The following is a 17,162-nucleotide window of genomic DNA, read 5'->3' on the forward strand; positions in this document are numbered from 1 at the left end:
GATTGATTTATTTATTTAAACAGCGACAGAGGATCCATGTACACTATATTCAATATTTTTTAATCAGCTTTTTTTTAAATAGTTGTACTAGTGGTAGAAGAAAAGGAGGTCACAGAGAGAGACAAAGTCAGAGCGATGTTATGATTAAAGATTGTGATTTTTATTTACTAAATTGCATCTATAATATACAAACATTCACAATATTTTGTACAATCACTTTGTGCTTCTCCCCCGAACAGGAGTGAACTGTAAGACAACAAGTTTACATAAACTCTCTATATAATTTGTCCATGGTATACACAGCATAAAAATAAATTCATACTTAACACCATTATAATTTCTAATTCTATCATTTACAAATTCACTTAAAAAATAATCATATGAAGACAATGTCAATATTATTGTATGTTTTTTATCAATATGAAGACACATGGTGGGGAGTCACACACAAAACGTGCGCTGTGGTAGCTATATAACAATTTGGCAGGATATTGTTTTTTTCTATCTTCGTAATATTTAATAATAAATGCACAATTTTTTTCTCCACGTCTTCCCTTTTTCTTGAAGTCTTTCATATACACACACGTACTGTATCTCAGCTGACATGACATTATCAAAATATCACACTTCCGTCGAAGATACCGTACACAAACACAAAAACCCTCACAACTGAACACGCAATAAATATCATGATAACCATATGCAACAATAATATCACACACACACATCCACACACACACACACACATCCACACATTCATGTAGGAAACACTGCGAACATGACGGCTACGTGACTACACCTGCTAAAGGGGGAAGGAGAGAACCTGTGCTCTTCACTCGTCAGCTCTGCTCACATGTGCATGTGTGAGTAGAAAACACCCTCAGAACGGCGTCGGATTGTGTCGGCCAGTGCAAAAGCTATAAGCCACCATGAAGCAGGGCTGCAGCGCTCGGCGGCAGTCTGGGATCAAGTCTCTGGCAGTCTACAGGGTCTGATCTGGGTCTTGGACCTGATTAGTTGATCTCTCTTATTAAGCCTAGTTTGTTATTTTCTCCAGGGAAACACCAGCAAACTTTATATGGAAGCTTGTTAATGACAAAAGCACAGACTGAGAATGTGCATGCACACCTCCCGGCCTGGAGCAGCACTGACAATGAGTCTGTGATAATGTGAGTCAGGGTCAGACAGTTACAGCTGATAATACAGTTATAATTTATCAACTCACCACAAACCTAAACATCGCAGGTGTAAGTGCCCCGGGGGCAGTCGCCCTCTTTACTGCGTTATTCATCTAAATGAGGTCTAATGTCATCAAAGTCTTAGTCATTAAACAACCTGTAGTTCTGAAACCTCCCACTCTGCTGCTCCTCTTACATTAATTACATGTGGGGTCATAAAGGTCGTTAGCTGCATTAACTCTCAGTCCCTCAGCAAACAGCAGATCCTCTTTGTTTAAAGGAGGTTTTTCTCAGCTGTGTGGAGACCTCACAGCTCTGTGAAGGCAGCAGTCTGCACGCTGAGACTTACTCTCTCCACACGAGGACATGTATGAAACAGAAGCTCTGATCTCAGTTATCATCTCTGTGACAGGAGCTCATTAACTCAGCAGCTGGCACACTTCCTGTCAGATATACTTCGTCTGAAACATCATGAAGATAATGCAGCTGCCTCAGCAGATGAGAAGCACCTGATCGTACCAGACATTTAAAGTGACCTGGGAGCAGGGCAGCATCAGATCAGGCTGCTTCTTCTACCTCAGCCTGCCCCACATCATGACACGAACTGTGAAACACAGACAAGCTCATCAGCCAGATATAGACGAGAGCCTTTTCAACGACACAGACTCTGACAGAGCAGATGGAGGAACGTGTGATTGGAAAACGAGGCCACAGGAAACGAGGACTGTGCTCCTCCATCTGGATCTGCAGACTTGAATTTGTTCAGTTTGTCATTAATAAACTTCCATGACTTCAGATCTGTTACCGGTTGGGTCAGATTTAGCTTCGGGTCTTATAAAGACTTGGTCCATCAGTTTGTGTGTTTCCCTGGTTGTATTAGTTTATGCTGTTGTTACTGTTCCAGAACATGTGTTGATTTGTGTAACTAACAGGAGGGACTCTCCTTTAGACTTTCTGTTGTTACAAACTCTTCATCATACCAAGTCAGACTGGTTTTTAGACCTGTGTTGGTTTAGGACTCGACCCCCTCCTGTTCAGTCTTGATTTGTCTGCAGCCCTGCCTGGGAGTTGTGCATTGGTGGTGTAGCCCTAAAGCGTCTTTCAAGCCAAAAACAGCACTAAGTAAGGCCAGTAACAGTTAGTGGGCTATAGGCATATTGTATTAGAGTGGTCCTAACTCTTACTAGCTATCTGAGAAGCAGCCTAGCTGATGTTTCGGCAGATGACTCGGTGTGAACGACTGCGACCTGTAAACTTGTGAACATGAGCAGCTGTGGTGTTGCGAGTTTGTCGTTGTGCTACACTTTGAGGAGAGGCAGTGCTGTGCTAACCGGCGGACCCTGCTTCACAGTCAACTCCAGCACACTTTGGATTTGGCGTGTTTGAAACAAAGACATTAGCCGTGCAACCAAGATCAGAGTCAGTCATATAATCACCTGTTTTTTTTTTTACTGTGTCTTTCAGGTGACTTTGTCTGGACAGAACGAGCAGCACACAGCAGCAACATCTCAGTACACATCGTCAGATCTCACCAGAACCAGAACAATCCTCTTTACTCCTTTAAACGTAGGTACGTGACCCAGAGTTCTTGGAAACAATCCCACCGCCTTAGATATGATGCTCAAATGTTCCCAACAGGAAGTTGGACAAACTAACAGCTGTTTGACGTGGGGCCATAAAGTACCATAGCACCTTCATCTACTAGGAGACGTTTGTATCTTATCAGAGGTCTGACTCCAGCTTTAAGGCCCGGTCACACCAGCATCTAGAACCACAGAGCTTTTTGGTTATTTCAGTTTAACCCGTTGACCAACAGCGAACTGTCCTGACAATACTGACCTTTACAGGAAGCAGAGAGCTGCAGATTTCACAACAAAGGATTGATTCTCATGTTTACGACTTGTGAGCGCTCACGTCATCGCACACCTCAACCCGACAGACTCCATGTGCCACTGCTCCTCTCTCATTAATAACAAAACAAAACAGAGACACAAACGTTAGCTACGTTACTTCAAACAACATCACACCACTGAGCTAGAAAACAACTTTAACGGCGACTACAGAGGAGAGCACTTTGTACAAAGTGTGATGGTGTTGAGTGACGGCTGTGTTACTGCACAGAGTTGGACGTGTGTGGATTAAAAATACTGTGTACTTAATGTTTAATTTCCTTTAACCACAGACCTGCTTCCTGGTGTTTCGCACTCTTTGGCACCAAGATTCATCCCAGCTTTCAGCTGCCCCACAGTATGGTACCTGTTACCAGACAGTTATAAGACCAATAAAATGTACAAACCTGTGGTCCTGTTACTGACCGAGCTGCCTACTCTACCAGCTGGCGGTTAGCAAACTCCCAACCACTGTGACTGACAGGTACCAACAGTTCTCCACTGGTTAGCACAGAATTCATCAGTTGCAGAGGTTTGTAAACTCTTCTATCAGCCTGTTACTGAGGAGGCGTGGATGAACTCTGCTGCGACCAGACCTTCGTTCTCCTCCTCATTCGACATCTCGTCTCATTTAAATGTAACAAACAGCAGATCTACGAGCGTTTCAAACACACCAAATGAGATTCTGTTTGGAGTTGACTGCTGCCCTCACTCCTCCGTCTGTGTGAGGGCCATCCTCAGATACTTGGGGACGGGGAGGGAATGAAACTGGCTATATCAGTGTTAGTTAGCAGAAACTGCAGTAGGCGTAGTGATTATTGACTGCTCACAAACATGGACTGAAGCGGAGAGAATGTGTTGAGGAATGTTACAATAGTTAATCTGTTTTTTTCTTTTTCTCGAGGGGAGGGGAGGGAGTTGGGGGAGGGATTCGGGGGTTTTGGGGGACGAGGCGACATCAGAGGGACGGCAGGCGACGGACGATCAGCAGCACTTCTGAGGTAGCTGGGCGGGCTTGTCGGTCAGTCTGGTGGTCTTGGTGCCGGGAGCCACCGGCGCCTCCACGTCCACGCGCTCCGACATCTTCACGCAGATGATGTCCACCAGGCGCTCGAACACCTGCCGCACGTTGATGTTCTCCTTAGCACTCGCCTCGTAGTACTCGAACCCTGCAGGAGGAAACAGGAGGGTTAAAGAAAAGAGGTTATGATTTCACCTGTGGCCTCGGTGGAGGTCTGTTCTCTCTGAGCAACCTTTTAGTTTCTTTATTTTTCTTCTTTCCTTCCTTCTGGTTCTGTTGAGTTGGACTGTATCTCAACTTTTGTAATGTCTTGTCTGTCTCGGCTCAACACCTTAGTGGTTAGTGGGCTGTATGCACCTTAATCCAACTGAGCAGAGCAGCAGCAGAGTAAGACATAACATATTTCTCCTAAAACAAAACGATAGTGAATAGTTTTACCTTTTCAGACCTGTAGAAATATTTAAATTAAATATTAAAAACAGATTTTTAGCAGGTCATGACTCAGATCTGTTGTAAAGTGTCACATGTGAACACTACTTTATTTACAGATACAGAAACCAACACTCACATCTCTCTCCTTTAAAGGCGTAACTTGGGTGTGGCTTCGTTTATTTGAGAATCTCAGGGTGTGTCTGCCGCCTTCAGACTCTTCCTCCCACTTGACAAATGTCTAAATCCTGGTAAGACTTTTTCAGCCTCCAGATGTCCGTCCAGATGACGTGATACCACACAACAACTGACCCCAACATCTGAAAGTAGAGCTGTAGCTGCGACACAAAACCCTTGTGTGTGTCTGACCTGATGTGAAAGTTACTGCCAGGACAAACTCTCCTCTGTGTGCAGCCTGAGGTGTGTACATTTATTCAAGTCTGGTTAAAGTGAAGAAACTGCCTCCAGCTGTGGAGCTAAAACCAGTATTGTGCGTTCGTAATGAATTGGCCCTGGGCAATAAACACTGCACTTAAAGTATTTGGGTATTCCTCAGTACACACACCCTGAGGTGAAGACATTTTCTGCTTAATGCAAAGTCACGTTACCATGACAGTGAAAAGGGTTTAGTACATGTACTCAAGGACCAGCTGCATTAGTACATTAGTTTGGAGCGGGTTTCTCTGAGTAACGAGTACTTTTACTGTTGGTACTTAATGTATATTTTGATTCTGTACTTCTGTGCTTTTACCAACAAATCCTCCAACCATGAAGATCGTCTGTCCCCACCCTCTGGTACAATCCATTACTCTTCATCTGTGACTGGTCATGTTTTGGCTCATCAGTGTGTGTACTACTATAGACTACAATACCCATGAGCCTCAGCTCCATCCAGAGCTGTGAACTGTGGACTGTCAGGGAGATCAAAGTTGAACCAGCTGAATTTTCAAAATGTGTTCATCCAGTTGTCCAAACACTGGATGTTTCTTTACAGCAATGCACTCTGGGATTTGTAGTTGACTTCTCTCCTAAAGCGGTTACACGCAGTCAAGATTTTTCTTGAGTTCAGTGTCTCTCTGCTTGTACTTGCTTTTACCATCACTGCCTTGAAATGAATCCAAACGGTAACATGAAGACTCCATTAGAAGCGTGGTAAGTGTTAGAGCTCTGTTAGCATCTGAAACCTGAGATGAAGAGTGTTTCCTGCTATTAATCACCTGTAAGCTGAGCTTTAGAGTATTCTCTGTAGTATTTATTTACCAGATGAAACCCAGGCCAGAGAGATTGTAGCAGTACTCGTGCAGCAGCGTCTCACCTAACTGGTCGGCGAGGTGTTTTCCTTTCTCTGGAGGTACGACTCTCTCCTCGTCCATGTCGCATTTGTTGCCCACCATGATCACCTGGGCGTTATCCCATGAGTATGTCTTAATCTGAGTGGCCCTACACACACAGAGAGAGAGGCAGCAACATACACTGAATCATCAGCTGTGTCTCTGAAGTTAAATACAAGCTCCCGTCCAATCACGTACCAGTCCTGGACGGCGTTGAAGGACTCCTCGTTGGTGATGTCGTACATGAGGATGAAGCCCATGGCGCCGCGGTAGTAGGCCGTGGTGATGGTGCGGTATCGCTCCTGACCTGCCGTGTCCTGAGAACAAAAGCAAACAGCCAATCACAAACAGCTTCAACTCAGGAACTGAACTCAGAATTTAACTTTATGAAACTGTCAGTACTCGAGTTTTTAATATCAAGACAGGGAGTAACAAGCTCTAAGAGTCGTTGGACAAGTTCAAATCCCAGCTGACACGGGTTGATTTTGGTTTTCTGGTGGTTGGACGGCCGCACTGCATCAGATGGTCGTCACATATTCTGTGTATAAACTGCTGGACACTGTATTCTGTTTATAGAGTGAGTGGGAATAAGCCCTTATACCAACATGCTAAGCTAGGCTAACACCGCTGCGCCTGTTCTGGCATGTTTAAAATCCAGACTGTTTGATTTGGCAAACACCTCTACTGCCGTTTCCACAGAGACGCAAGCACTGAAATAACAAACAGCAGGTCAGATTACGACCATGTGTGCAGAAAATGGCCGATCTATCCATCTACTGAAGCATCAGTTTTCTTTTACATTTCAAGATAATAATCCTGGTGAAAGACACATGAAACAAGGAACACCACATCATCCATCCAACACACACCTGTTCTCACCTCATCATAACACACAGCGACGTGTGAGAAGCTGTGACTTCACACCAACGTTCACACAAACCGAATCTACACTTTACCACCTTTCACCCTGTCACCATCCACCATCAGTCGGTGGTCTGTTCATTAGTCGACTCCGCGTTCTTTCTCTGCTCTCTACATCTAACTGGTTTCTAAAACTGTGATATTTAGTTTAACCCTTTGGTCCCTGACCCTCAAAAGAAGCCATGAGATAAATCTGGGAGGGCATTTACAAGATGATTAAAAGCTTCAGGTGAAACAGCATTGAACTGAAACTGATTGCTTCAACTCTGTCTATCTAAGAGTCCTTCATAGAGCTGTAAAAAGACAACACACTTTGTAGCAAATGCTTTTGTGTGCCTACACTGCAATTACAAAAACTGTCATTGATCAGTTTGGGTTTTGTGTGTTTTCTCTTCATTGCTGATTGTGAAAACAACATAAAAAAAAAATTGGAGGACGCGTGGACTGGGGCAGTTTGCAGCCGAGTGTCAAGATGTTGGAATGGGGGTCAGCACCTCCGACTCTGAGGACATGATTCTCCAGAAAACAGTGGGTTGTTCCCTCTGGACTGGGAAAGAGTTGCTAAACAAAATTAAGGGGTTTAAGACTCTCTGGGACGTTGGACGTTGGTGAAGCCGAAAGGCAAAGCTCTTGATTTATCAGTCAATCTATGGTCATGAGCTTTGGGTAGTGACTCGAGGAATCAGATCGTAGTTACATGCAGCCAAAACCTTCTCCTTAAGGTGACCGGGCTCAGTTATAAACACAGGGTGAGGAACTCCGAGTAGAGCTGCTGCTTCTTTGCGTCAAAGGAAGCCATCTGATTAGGATCCTCCGGGGTGCCTTCCTTTGGAGGTTTTCTGGGAACGTCCAACCGGGAGAAAACCAAGGGTAGACCCAGAACTCTCTGGAGGGATTGCATAAACCATCTGGCCTGGGAACACCTCAAGATCCCCCAGGAGGAGCTGGAAAATGTTGCTGTCTGGAACATTCTGCTTATCCAGGACCCAACCCCAGATAAATGGAACAAAATGGATGGATGGACTCATTTTCAGTATCATTAACATAGATTTCATAAAACCATGTCCAACCCTCAAACCCTCTGTTCACCAGCATCCCACACTTTATCACAGGGTATGTAGTAGTAGTAGTAGTAGTAGTACCCTCTTATTCAGTAAAAAGGCAAAGCTTAATGGCTGTGACGCCAGTTGTGAGTGTGTGTATTATCACACAGTAAATAAAAGGCATGTAAACACAGTAAGTGGGAATTCAAACACAGTCCTGTTTAGTGTGAAGATTATGGCAAGGTAGACGTAGAAATACTCCATTCATGTTAACAGTGATCTTCTAGGCTGGCTGGATTAGGTTCAGAGGCAATAATGACATTTATTAATGATAGAATCATCAGGAAGCCGTTTGGGTGTCAAGGGAGGACGCAGAACTCTGTCACCAGAGTCCAGGGTCCACATCCATAGTCCCATCTGTGGTTAAGGCAATTAAAGCTCTTTGGGGAAAGATGGTGGTGTTAGCTAAATGTAAATGAACAGGCTGGCTCTGAGGTGAGCAGTTTCATAATGCTGTAGTCACTACAAGTGGATGTTGTGCTCCAATATCTGTGGGGATATTTTACTGATATGTTTAGTATCGATGTATTTGCTACGTGTCAAATAAGTAATTTAACAACCCTTTATTAGATGAATAGAACAGATGTTTGTTCAAACACTGTGTGTCAGCTGTCTGCAGATAAAGAAGCAAAGGCAAACATTAGGTATTTTGGATTTTGTGCAGCTTATCAGTTCTCAAGTCTTCTGCTGCCGTCAGGGTGTGAATGTCTCAAACAGCCCGACTCATCTCCTCAAAGACTCTGAACCATCTTATCTGAAGCAGAGATCAATCTGCAGCCGCCGCCGGCTCAGACCGCTGCCGCTCCACCGCAACAACGCAGCTGAGCCTCAATGTGACTTTCACGCCCGTCCACGACGACTCCCACATCGTTCAGCCGCCATCCTCCTCCATCCTCATACCGCTACAGCTGGTCTGGGTGCAGTCATTTTTCTAAATTTAGCTCTTTTGTGCTTTGCTTCCTCTGCACTCATTCAACAATCCCTGGTTTTCTCTTTCTTTTTTCCTCAGGGATACAGCGAGTGCTCATTCGCATTTAATTAATTGAGATTTGATGTGGAGAATGATTATATATGTGTGTGTGTGTGTGTGTGTGTGAGAGAGCCACAGCAGCCACAGACATTAATCATGGAGGGTGATAAGAGCCTCAGGCAGCGGCCGATTCCTCTCAGTTGAAAGCAGAGAAAAATGTGTGTTTGATTTCCAGAGGAAGACGTCACTGCACATGGCCAAAAGTCTGTGGACGTTACATCCACACTCGAGCTGCCAAAACAGGGGTCCTGTGACACCAGGACGTTTGCAGCAGATCCTTTAAAGTCCTCCAAGTTGTGAGGTGGGGCCTCCATGGATCAGACTTGTTTTCCATCACACCCAACAGATGCTTGTTGGGACGGAGATCTGGGGAATTTGGAGGCCCTGTTCCTCAAACCATCACTGGGTGATATTTGCAGTGTTGCAGGGAACACTGTCGTGCTAGAGAGGCCACCACCATCAGGGAATACCGTCGCCATGAAGGGGTGTAACTATGTTCAGGTAGATGGTGTTGAAGTAACGTCAACATGAATGGCAGGGCCAAGGTCTCTCATCACCCAGAGCCTCTGACAGTCTTGGCCGGCTCGCCTTCTTCCCATGGTGCAACCTGCTGCCTTCTCTTCCCCACGTAAACAATGTGAATACATCCGGGCTGGTCCACATGATGGATAAGAAAAAGCTGATTCATCAGACCAGCCTTCCTCTTTTGCTCCATGGTCAAGTTCTGATGCTCACGTGTTCTGATACATACACAGGATTTGGTTTGTTTGTTTTTTTTGGTTTCTGGTTTTAAATTTGAGTGCACTGAGCCCTCAGGGCCACCACACTACCATACAGCAGTTTAAACATTTATCTGAAGCTTCTCTGTTCACATTCTAAGATTAATGAGCGTCTCCTGCTGATCTGGACAGCAAAGCCCTCTCATTCGAACACTGATAAAACAAAGATTGTCTCATTAAGAATCCTAATTTCTTGTAGACAGTTGCTTTAATAGCAGGCCTATGACTAAGCTAAGGGCTGATAAAATTAGCATTCAGTGCAGCAAACATGGAGCCTGTTTAATTCAGCTCTTACATACATTTGTGTCATTGTTAATGTGTGTGTGTGTTGTGTCTATTTTTACTCATCACTGTGCTTTCAGTTTGAATCAATCGGCTCTGATTAGCTCTACTTATGAAACTGCCCCCCCCCCACCCCCCCCCCCCACCCCCCACCCCCCAACCCCACACCCATACAAACACACACACACACACACACACACACACACACACACACACACACACACACACACACACACACCCCTCCAGGCTCCTCTGTCCCCTGCCGGGTCTCAACCTCTTCGCCCCAAGAGGTCTCTTTAATTGCCACTGAAGACAGCGATGTTAGCATGTGTGTCTCAGTGTGTGTGTGTGTGTGTGTCTCTGTGTGTGTGTGTGTTGGCGAGAGAGTGAGTGAGCGTGAAGAGCTGCTGCCATGGCAACAACATCACCACTGATGATACAAGCTGTAGCCCAGAAGTCTGTGTGTCTGTCTTTTCTTTCTCCTCCCAGCAGCTCGTCGTCGGCTGAGAGCAGAACATCATGTTACACTGCAACACTGTTCTGTTCATTATGTTACTTTACAGCCATCACCACACGTGCTACAGAATAATTATTCAACCGTATGTTATGTTACAATACGTTACACTAAATTACATTACTATAAAGATACATCATCTTACAGTATGTTACAGCCATATCACTGCGTTACAAAATGTTAAGTGTAATTATATTGCTATAATGTTATGTTACAATGTTTTATATTACCTGATGTTGACTTAAAATACTACATATTACCAAATGTTAGAATGTGTTACAATAAAGTACATCCCCATAAATATTGAACTATGTGTATTAGCAGTATATTATGTTACAGTATGTTTTGTTGCAGTCACCATATCTCTATATGTTACAACACCTTATCTTATAGTATTTTATATTATGCTATATTAAGTTTCAGTCAGATAGTCCTGCTAATCCTGCTTCCATTGGTTTCCACTAGCATTTTGCTAACAGGTTACCCTCAAAACAGCAGATCTCAGAAGAGTCTGAAATCATTCTCAATTCACTGTTCACAGTTATTACAGTTATTACAGAGAGGTTCGGTGTTACAGTGTAACTATGAGGCCTACATAGACCCATCCGTCCTCACCCAGATCTGCAGCTTGATCCTCTTGTCGTTGCGATACACCGTCTTCACCTTGAAGTCGATGCCCACGGTGCTGACAAAGGAGTTGCTGAAGGAGTCGTCGGCGTAGCGGAACAGGAAGGACGTTTTCCCGACGCTGCTGTTGCCGATGATCAGCAGCTTGAACATGTAGTCGAAGTTCTGGTCCGAGCCGTCCCGCTGGCCGAAACGCTGGTCTGCCTTCGCCATCTGGACGTTGGGTTTGATGAGAGAAGAAAAGAAAGTCAGCGACATGATAATCCATCATAACAAGGGTGTAATCTATACTGGAGAAGAGGTGGACACATCCAAAATCTCTGTTTAATCCACCTCACCTTTACAGTTTTAAAGTTTCAAGTGTTGGACCACCAAAGTTCTTACAGGTCGTCCTCAGGGGAACATGAACACCTGAACCACATTTCATCACAATCCTTCCAACAGGTGATCAGACTGACGCTGCTACCGAGCCACACCACTGAGACACGACTTTAAAATGCAGAAACAGACGTGTATTGTAGGTTGACGGTCATCATGTACTTAAAGTTTCATGAGCTATGGGAACGTTCTTTGCCCTGGGTTTTGTCTCTCAGGCCTCGTACAGTCTGCAACAACCATCGGACGGTTAGAGCTTGATGGGGCTGGAAGACACCTGCCAGGAACAACAGCTCCTCCAACCTCGACAACCACGTAGGTCACCTGTTCCAGCATTGACCATATGGTTAATGTTGTGGAAGGGTTCCGGAAAAGATGGTGGTTGTGGAAATTTAAAGAAACAACAACTACTGGGTGAAAGTCCGACCACAACCTCCTCCTGACATGGACTCTCTTGCTCATCATATTACATCACCTCCTTTGTTCCCGTCATAATTTCTACGGCTACATGTCGCTTAACAGACAGGAAGCTCTGCAGACATTAGATTTAGAGTTGACAATTCATAATATTCTAATAAAAAGATTCTACAACTGATCATCAATCGAGGATAAGACAACAAAAGCTGGTGTTCCTGAGACAAGGACTGATTCCTGGGACTCTTTCAGTCTTTAAGTCTCAGTCGTTTGTGTTTTGTGGTTATCTATCAGTTAAACTAAATGTGCTTTCCATGTGGATTAACAAAACAGAATGAATGCAGTGTTAAATATGACGTAAAGTAAAATGTATGTAAAAAGAGAAGATCGTCTATGTTTTTCCTGTTTGTTGAACCATGACCTGCTATAACCCCAAACTGTTAACAGCCATGTGTTAGCGGTTTAACTGAGAAAATTCTCTGACTTCTTGCTGGGATTAAACTGTGTCATTTGAACTGAAAAAACTGCGCAAATCTGCTGCTCTTTGTTCCTGACATTTCAGAAGTTTTCACCCGACTGTGACGATGAGCTGCAGCCAAATATGATTCAGCACAAACAGCCGACAAATCCACGGTGTGTTAAGCAAAGACACAGCGCAAACAAACATTTCCTGTTAGACTTCACCTGTCAAATCAAATGAAGTTTAAAAAAAAAAAAGGAGCTGGAGCTGCATCTGCTCGACCTTGCAGACAGGTGGGGATCAGAGAGGAGGGTTAGTGTGTGAAGACTGGATGAATGTGAGCAGCAGATGAGTCAGAGCTGAAGATCCTGCTGGGTTCAATCTAGCATGGATGGCTGTGTCAGTGGAGACTCATCCACTCCGTCAGGGACCGGGGGAGGAAAGAAACGACTACAAAATACATCTGAAATTATAATTCTAGCTGTGGGGAACTGACACTCCTGATCTGTGGATCTGTGTGCACTGTTATGGAGTGATTCATTTCAGACCATTTGGTGGAAAATAACTGAGTTTCTTCTTAATGCCAAGAGAGAATATTTCTCCTGATTCTGTAGTTTATAAATTCAAATGGACTACAGTCTGCTGCAGATCTGTCACTCTGCTGCTGCTGCTTCCTATTCAACACTTGTCATCTTATCTATTGTTGATGAGACAGAGCCTGTGTCTCTGTCCCACTAATCTTAACTATGTTTTGATTTTTCTTTTAGCACATTCACAATGGGAACCTGTCAGAATGGAGCACACTGACAAAAAGCAGCAGCTTGTTGAGAGTGAAAGCACAATGGAAAAGTACAAACTGTGAAAAACTGAACATCTCTGCAACGTCAGAGTTTCACTTTGAAGCCGTTGAACAGAAAACTATCACAGTGTCTGGAGATTTTTAGCCTCTTTTAGCTTCTAGTTTCTGTTTCACAGCACATTTTCTATCTGGATCTTTCTCAGAAAGATCCATCAAACAAACTGATAAAGCCTCTGTCCTCTACCTGCTCAGCTGCAAACAGCAGACAGTCAGAGAGCAGCTGGTGAATATAGAGCAGCATTCAGCAGCTACAGAGACAGAGATTTCTCTCTGGAGGTGGTGGAGACTAAAAACAGAGCTAAAAGAGAGGGACTGCAGCATGAAACTGTGGACAGCTCCAAAAGCTTCAGAGACATCTGGACAATGACACCAAGCACTAACGCTGCAACCTGCTGATTATTTTCTGTATTAATCATTTGGTTTATTAAAGTATTTATAACATCTCCAGCCAAAAGCTACAATCATCTGTTTCCAGTTTGTAAAGCTAAACAGAGTATATATGATATATCAGACTAAATAACACAGACGTGCCTGAAAAGCACATGGACAGCAGCCAGGATCTCCAGTGTTACACATTAACACATTAACATTCACATGGCGAGTTGTGGAGTTGATGAACTGAACTGAAGCCAGTGAGAGTGAAGCAGCTGCAGGTACAAACTGTTACTGTCTTTAACTGGATCCAACACAAACGATAAAGGTTCATTTCACATGAATCAATATGGTGATAAATCAGAGTCACCGACTCTGCTGCTGCAAATGTCAGTTCACAGTCTGAGGTCACAGGAACACACACACACACACACCTCATCATGCATTTACTTTACATACATTATTACACAATGTGGGTTTTGAATTTCACGTGGAGGCTCAGAGCAATGAAAATGGAAATGATCCTGAGCAGAGAAAGGCCTGTTACAATAAAACACCACAGATACACTGTGTCCTTACAGATTTACTGTGCAGAGATGGATTTGATCTCTGCTGATGAAGACCATGAGAGGCCTAAAGAAGCTAATAAGTGGACCTTGACTCAAAAACGTAACAACTAATTTTGTGTTTAATCATGATTTTCTCAGAACCATTAATCTGGATAATAACGTTCAGTAAGGACGACGTGGGATGATCAAATCATCACAGCATTAAATGAATTATCCCACAGTTTGCTGTGTTTCAAAGAGAGGGACAGAAATAAAGACGTGACACTGTGATATGAAAACAGAGTGAACACCACAGAGAGACACAACAACTACACAATCTCACCTCTACAGAGCCACTATGACGCACCAGAGTCACTGTTTAATATGTATGCACATCCCAGTTATCATAATACACTGAGATATGATTCATTATGTTATATGGCTTGATTTAACTGCACTTAAAAAAGAATTACTGGATGGATAACCATGACATTTGATGAACACATTCATGGTTCCCAGAGGATGAATCTTACTGACTTTGATGATTCTCCAGCTCCATTATCACGTTAGTGTTTGTGGTTTTCAGTCAAATATCTCAACAACTACTGAAATCTGGATCAGACTTTCGTGGTTCCCAGAGGATGAATTTTACAGACTTTGGTGTTCCTCTGACTTTTCCTAAATCACCATAAGGTCAACGTTTAAATCTGCAAAACTATCATTAAAGATTATCACAGTTTTTTAAATATTTCTGAGTCTTTCTCTGAACTCCCTCAGGGCTCATGTTCAACGTGTCGTACATTCAGGGAACGAATCACTGAACTGTTCCCTCGTGTGTCCCTGCAAATCTGTTCAACTGAGACTCAACTGAACTGAGAAATGAACAAATCAATTCAGGTACGATAAACAACAACATGCTAGCTTTATCACTGTGAGGGTGCTAGCATGCTAATGTTAGCATTTAGCTCAAAGCCCAGCTGCAGCTTCACAGAGCTGCAACATGGCTGAAGACTCATTAACATGGCTGTTGATGGCAGCCTGTGCAGAAACAAAAACAGTGTACGATCATTTATCTACAATATTATAAACAATAAAGCAGATTTATCCCCCAACACTGATACTCTGAAACCAGTCCACCTTAAACTCAGATACAGCCTGCAGAAACACCTGAGGCCCAGAGATACAGCACACACCCCACCACAGTAAGACCACAGAAAACCACAGCCTGCTCATATACAGACCACACATGTCCACAGATCAGACTGAACGGACTGAGGCCGGTGGAAATAAAGTAGGAACACTAACTGATCATGAGCAGATACACACAGACTGTATTAAACAATAACACTGAGAGAACACACAGTGTAAGCCTGTTGTTTGGATGGAGCATTAAAGGAATTAGCTTCCATTGGATTTCAGTATTAAAACACATTACACAGCCATCCGTTACAATGGAGCCTCTATGGAGCTCGTACTATACATTCCTATAGGGAGATGAGAATATAATGGACATACTACAGCAGATTATGATGCATGGTGGCTGAGCAGAGGCTCAGCTCCCTACAGAGCCACAGACTCACCGCACCTGGGAGATTATTATGGGATATTATGGGAACATTGTGTTTTATGATGAGGATAACGCGGCTATAAATCAGAAAAGGATCCATATAATCATTAATACAGAACAGAAGGGAGGCGGTGCAAATTACCAACCAGTCATTGAAGCAATAGATGGAGAGCAGCGTTAAACACAGGGAGCTGATGGGAGGTGATAATGTGGTTATTAATACCAGAGCAGATTGGAACATGTGAGAACAGCATTAACAGCAGGACTGCAGATACAGAAGCTCCTGTCGCACCGGCTCAGGTGAGATCGACGATTGTGGATTGAGATCAGACACCGTCACATCTGTCAGTCCGGATGTGTGTGTCCGTGTGTCCGTGTGTTAATCGGTGTTGTGTTGTGTGTCCGCCGGTCATCTGTGTTTGGTGTGTGTGTCTGTGTCTTACCTCTGCTGGGCGGATCTGATGCTCTCTCTCTCTCTCTCGCTCTCTCTCTCTCTGCACCTGATGGAGGCAGCTCGCTCGGTGTCCGCGCTCCCGAACGACAACAACAGTAACGATGATAAAACCCACGGGTGGATCCTCCACGGCAGCAGCGAGGCTTCCGATCTTATCCGCGGACCGTGTCCTCGGGTGGTTCACGAGCACCGGCTGCGTCGCTTTCGCAGTGAGCGGATCGGAGCGGAAATGTTCCTCCTGGAATGAGGTGAAACTGCCTGTAAAACGTCTCTTTTTTCCGCGGTGCCGCGCGCAGCTTCTTTACGCACGGCTTTACGCAGACATCCTGCAAGGTGGAGCGAAGCGATGGGAGTATTTGCAAAGGCGTCTGCTGCCTGTCACCTCCTCCCCCCTAAAAATAACCGCCGCTGGCTTCTCTGTGAATGAACAGCGGGTTGTTTCAGTCGTTCTTCAGGCTGTTTTGCAGACAGATCCTCCGCCCTATCACACGGCAGATCACCGCAGACGCGCAGCGGCAGGAGCGGCAGGCTCGCTCTGCTATGACTCATAACTGAGGCAGTGAGGCGTGTAATTACCTCAGCATCAGTGAGACAGAGACATCACCCTGAGAAGACAGGGTGTGTGTGTGTGTGTGTGCTGCAGCGACAAACATATCAAACACGTTAACACACACTCTGCAGAGTCGAGTCCAAGTGGACGTTTGTGCCAAAAATCAGAGAGAGCTCACGTTCACTGAAACAGCTCTGGTTAGAAACAGAAAAGGAGTTTAAACGCTGATGTCTAAGGTTTGATGAGGCACAGACAAGTTTACAACACACACAACAATAACACCACAGCTGAAGGCACCGGACTCTAGATCACTCAGATCACATTGTAGATATATAGAATAACGTGGAACAGTAAATGAACTCAGGACACTAAATGCACCTGTGTCACATGACCAAACAGCACACCTGTGCTCCCCCAGTCCAGCAGGCATGTGACCTCCGCTCCCACTGACATCAAACC

At 44.3% G+C, this 17,162-nt stretch overlaps 1 protein-coding gene across 6 annotated transcripts in view; it reads right to left on the reverse strand.

Moving 5' to 3' along the window:
- Window positions 1-138: 138 nt before the first annotated feature.
- Window positions 139-17,162, reverse strand: part of rab3b (RAB3B, member RAS oncogene family) — a 35,105-nt gene continuing 18,081 nt past the window's right edge. For 5 of the 6 annotated variants that reach the window (XM_051077454.1, XM_051077456.1, XM_018676616.2 and 2 more), the window contains 4 exons: window positions 11,093-11,317; window positions 6,047-6,165; window positions 5,833-5,957; window positions 139-4,236 (listed from right to left, as the gene is read on the reverse strand). In XM_051077454.1, coding sequence (XP_050933411.1) covers window positions 4,052-4,236; window positions 5,833-5,957; window positions 6,047-6,165; window positions 11,093-11,317 — 654 coding nt within the window. In that variant the 3' untranslated portion in view covers window positions 139-4,051. Of the gene's footprint in view, window positions 4,237-5,832; window positions 5,958-6,046; window positions 6,166-11,092; window positions 11,318-16,142; window positions 16,718-17,162 lie in introns of those variants that run through there. The other variant, XM_018676608.2, reaches the window with a different exon arrangement.

The sequence above is a fragment of the Lates calcarifer genome, linkage group LG17 (genome assembly GCF_001640805.2).
Source record: "Lates calcarifer isolate ASB-BC8 linkage group LG17, TLL_Latcal_v3, whole genome shotgun sequence".
Classification (NCBI taxonomy): Eukaryota; Metazoa; Chordata; class Actinopteri; family Centropomidae; genus Lates; species Lates calcarifer.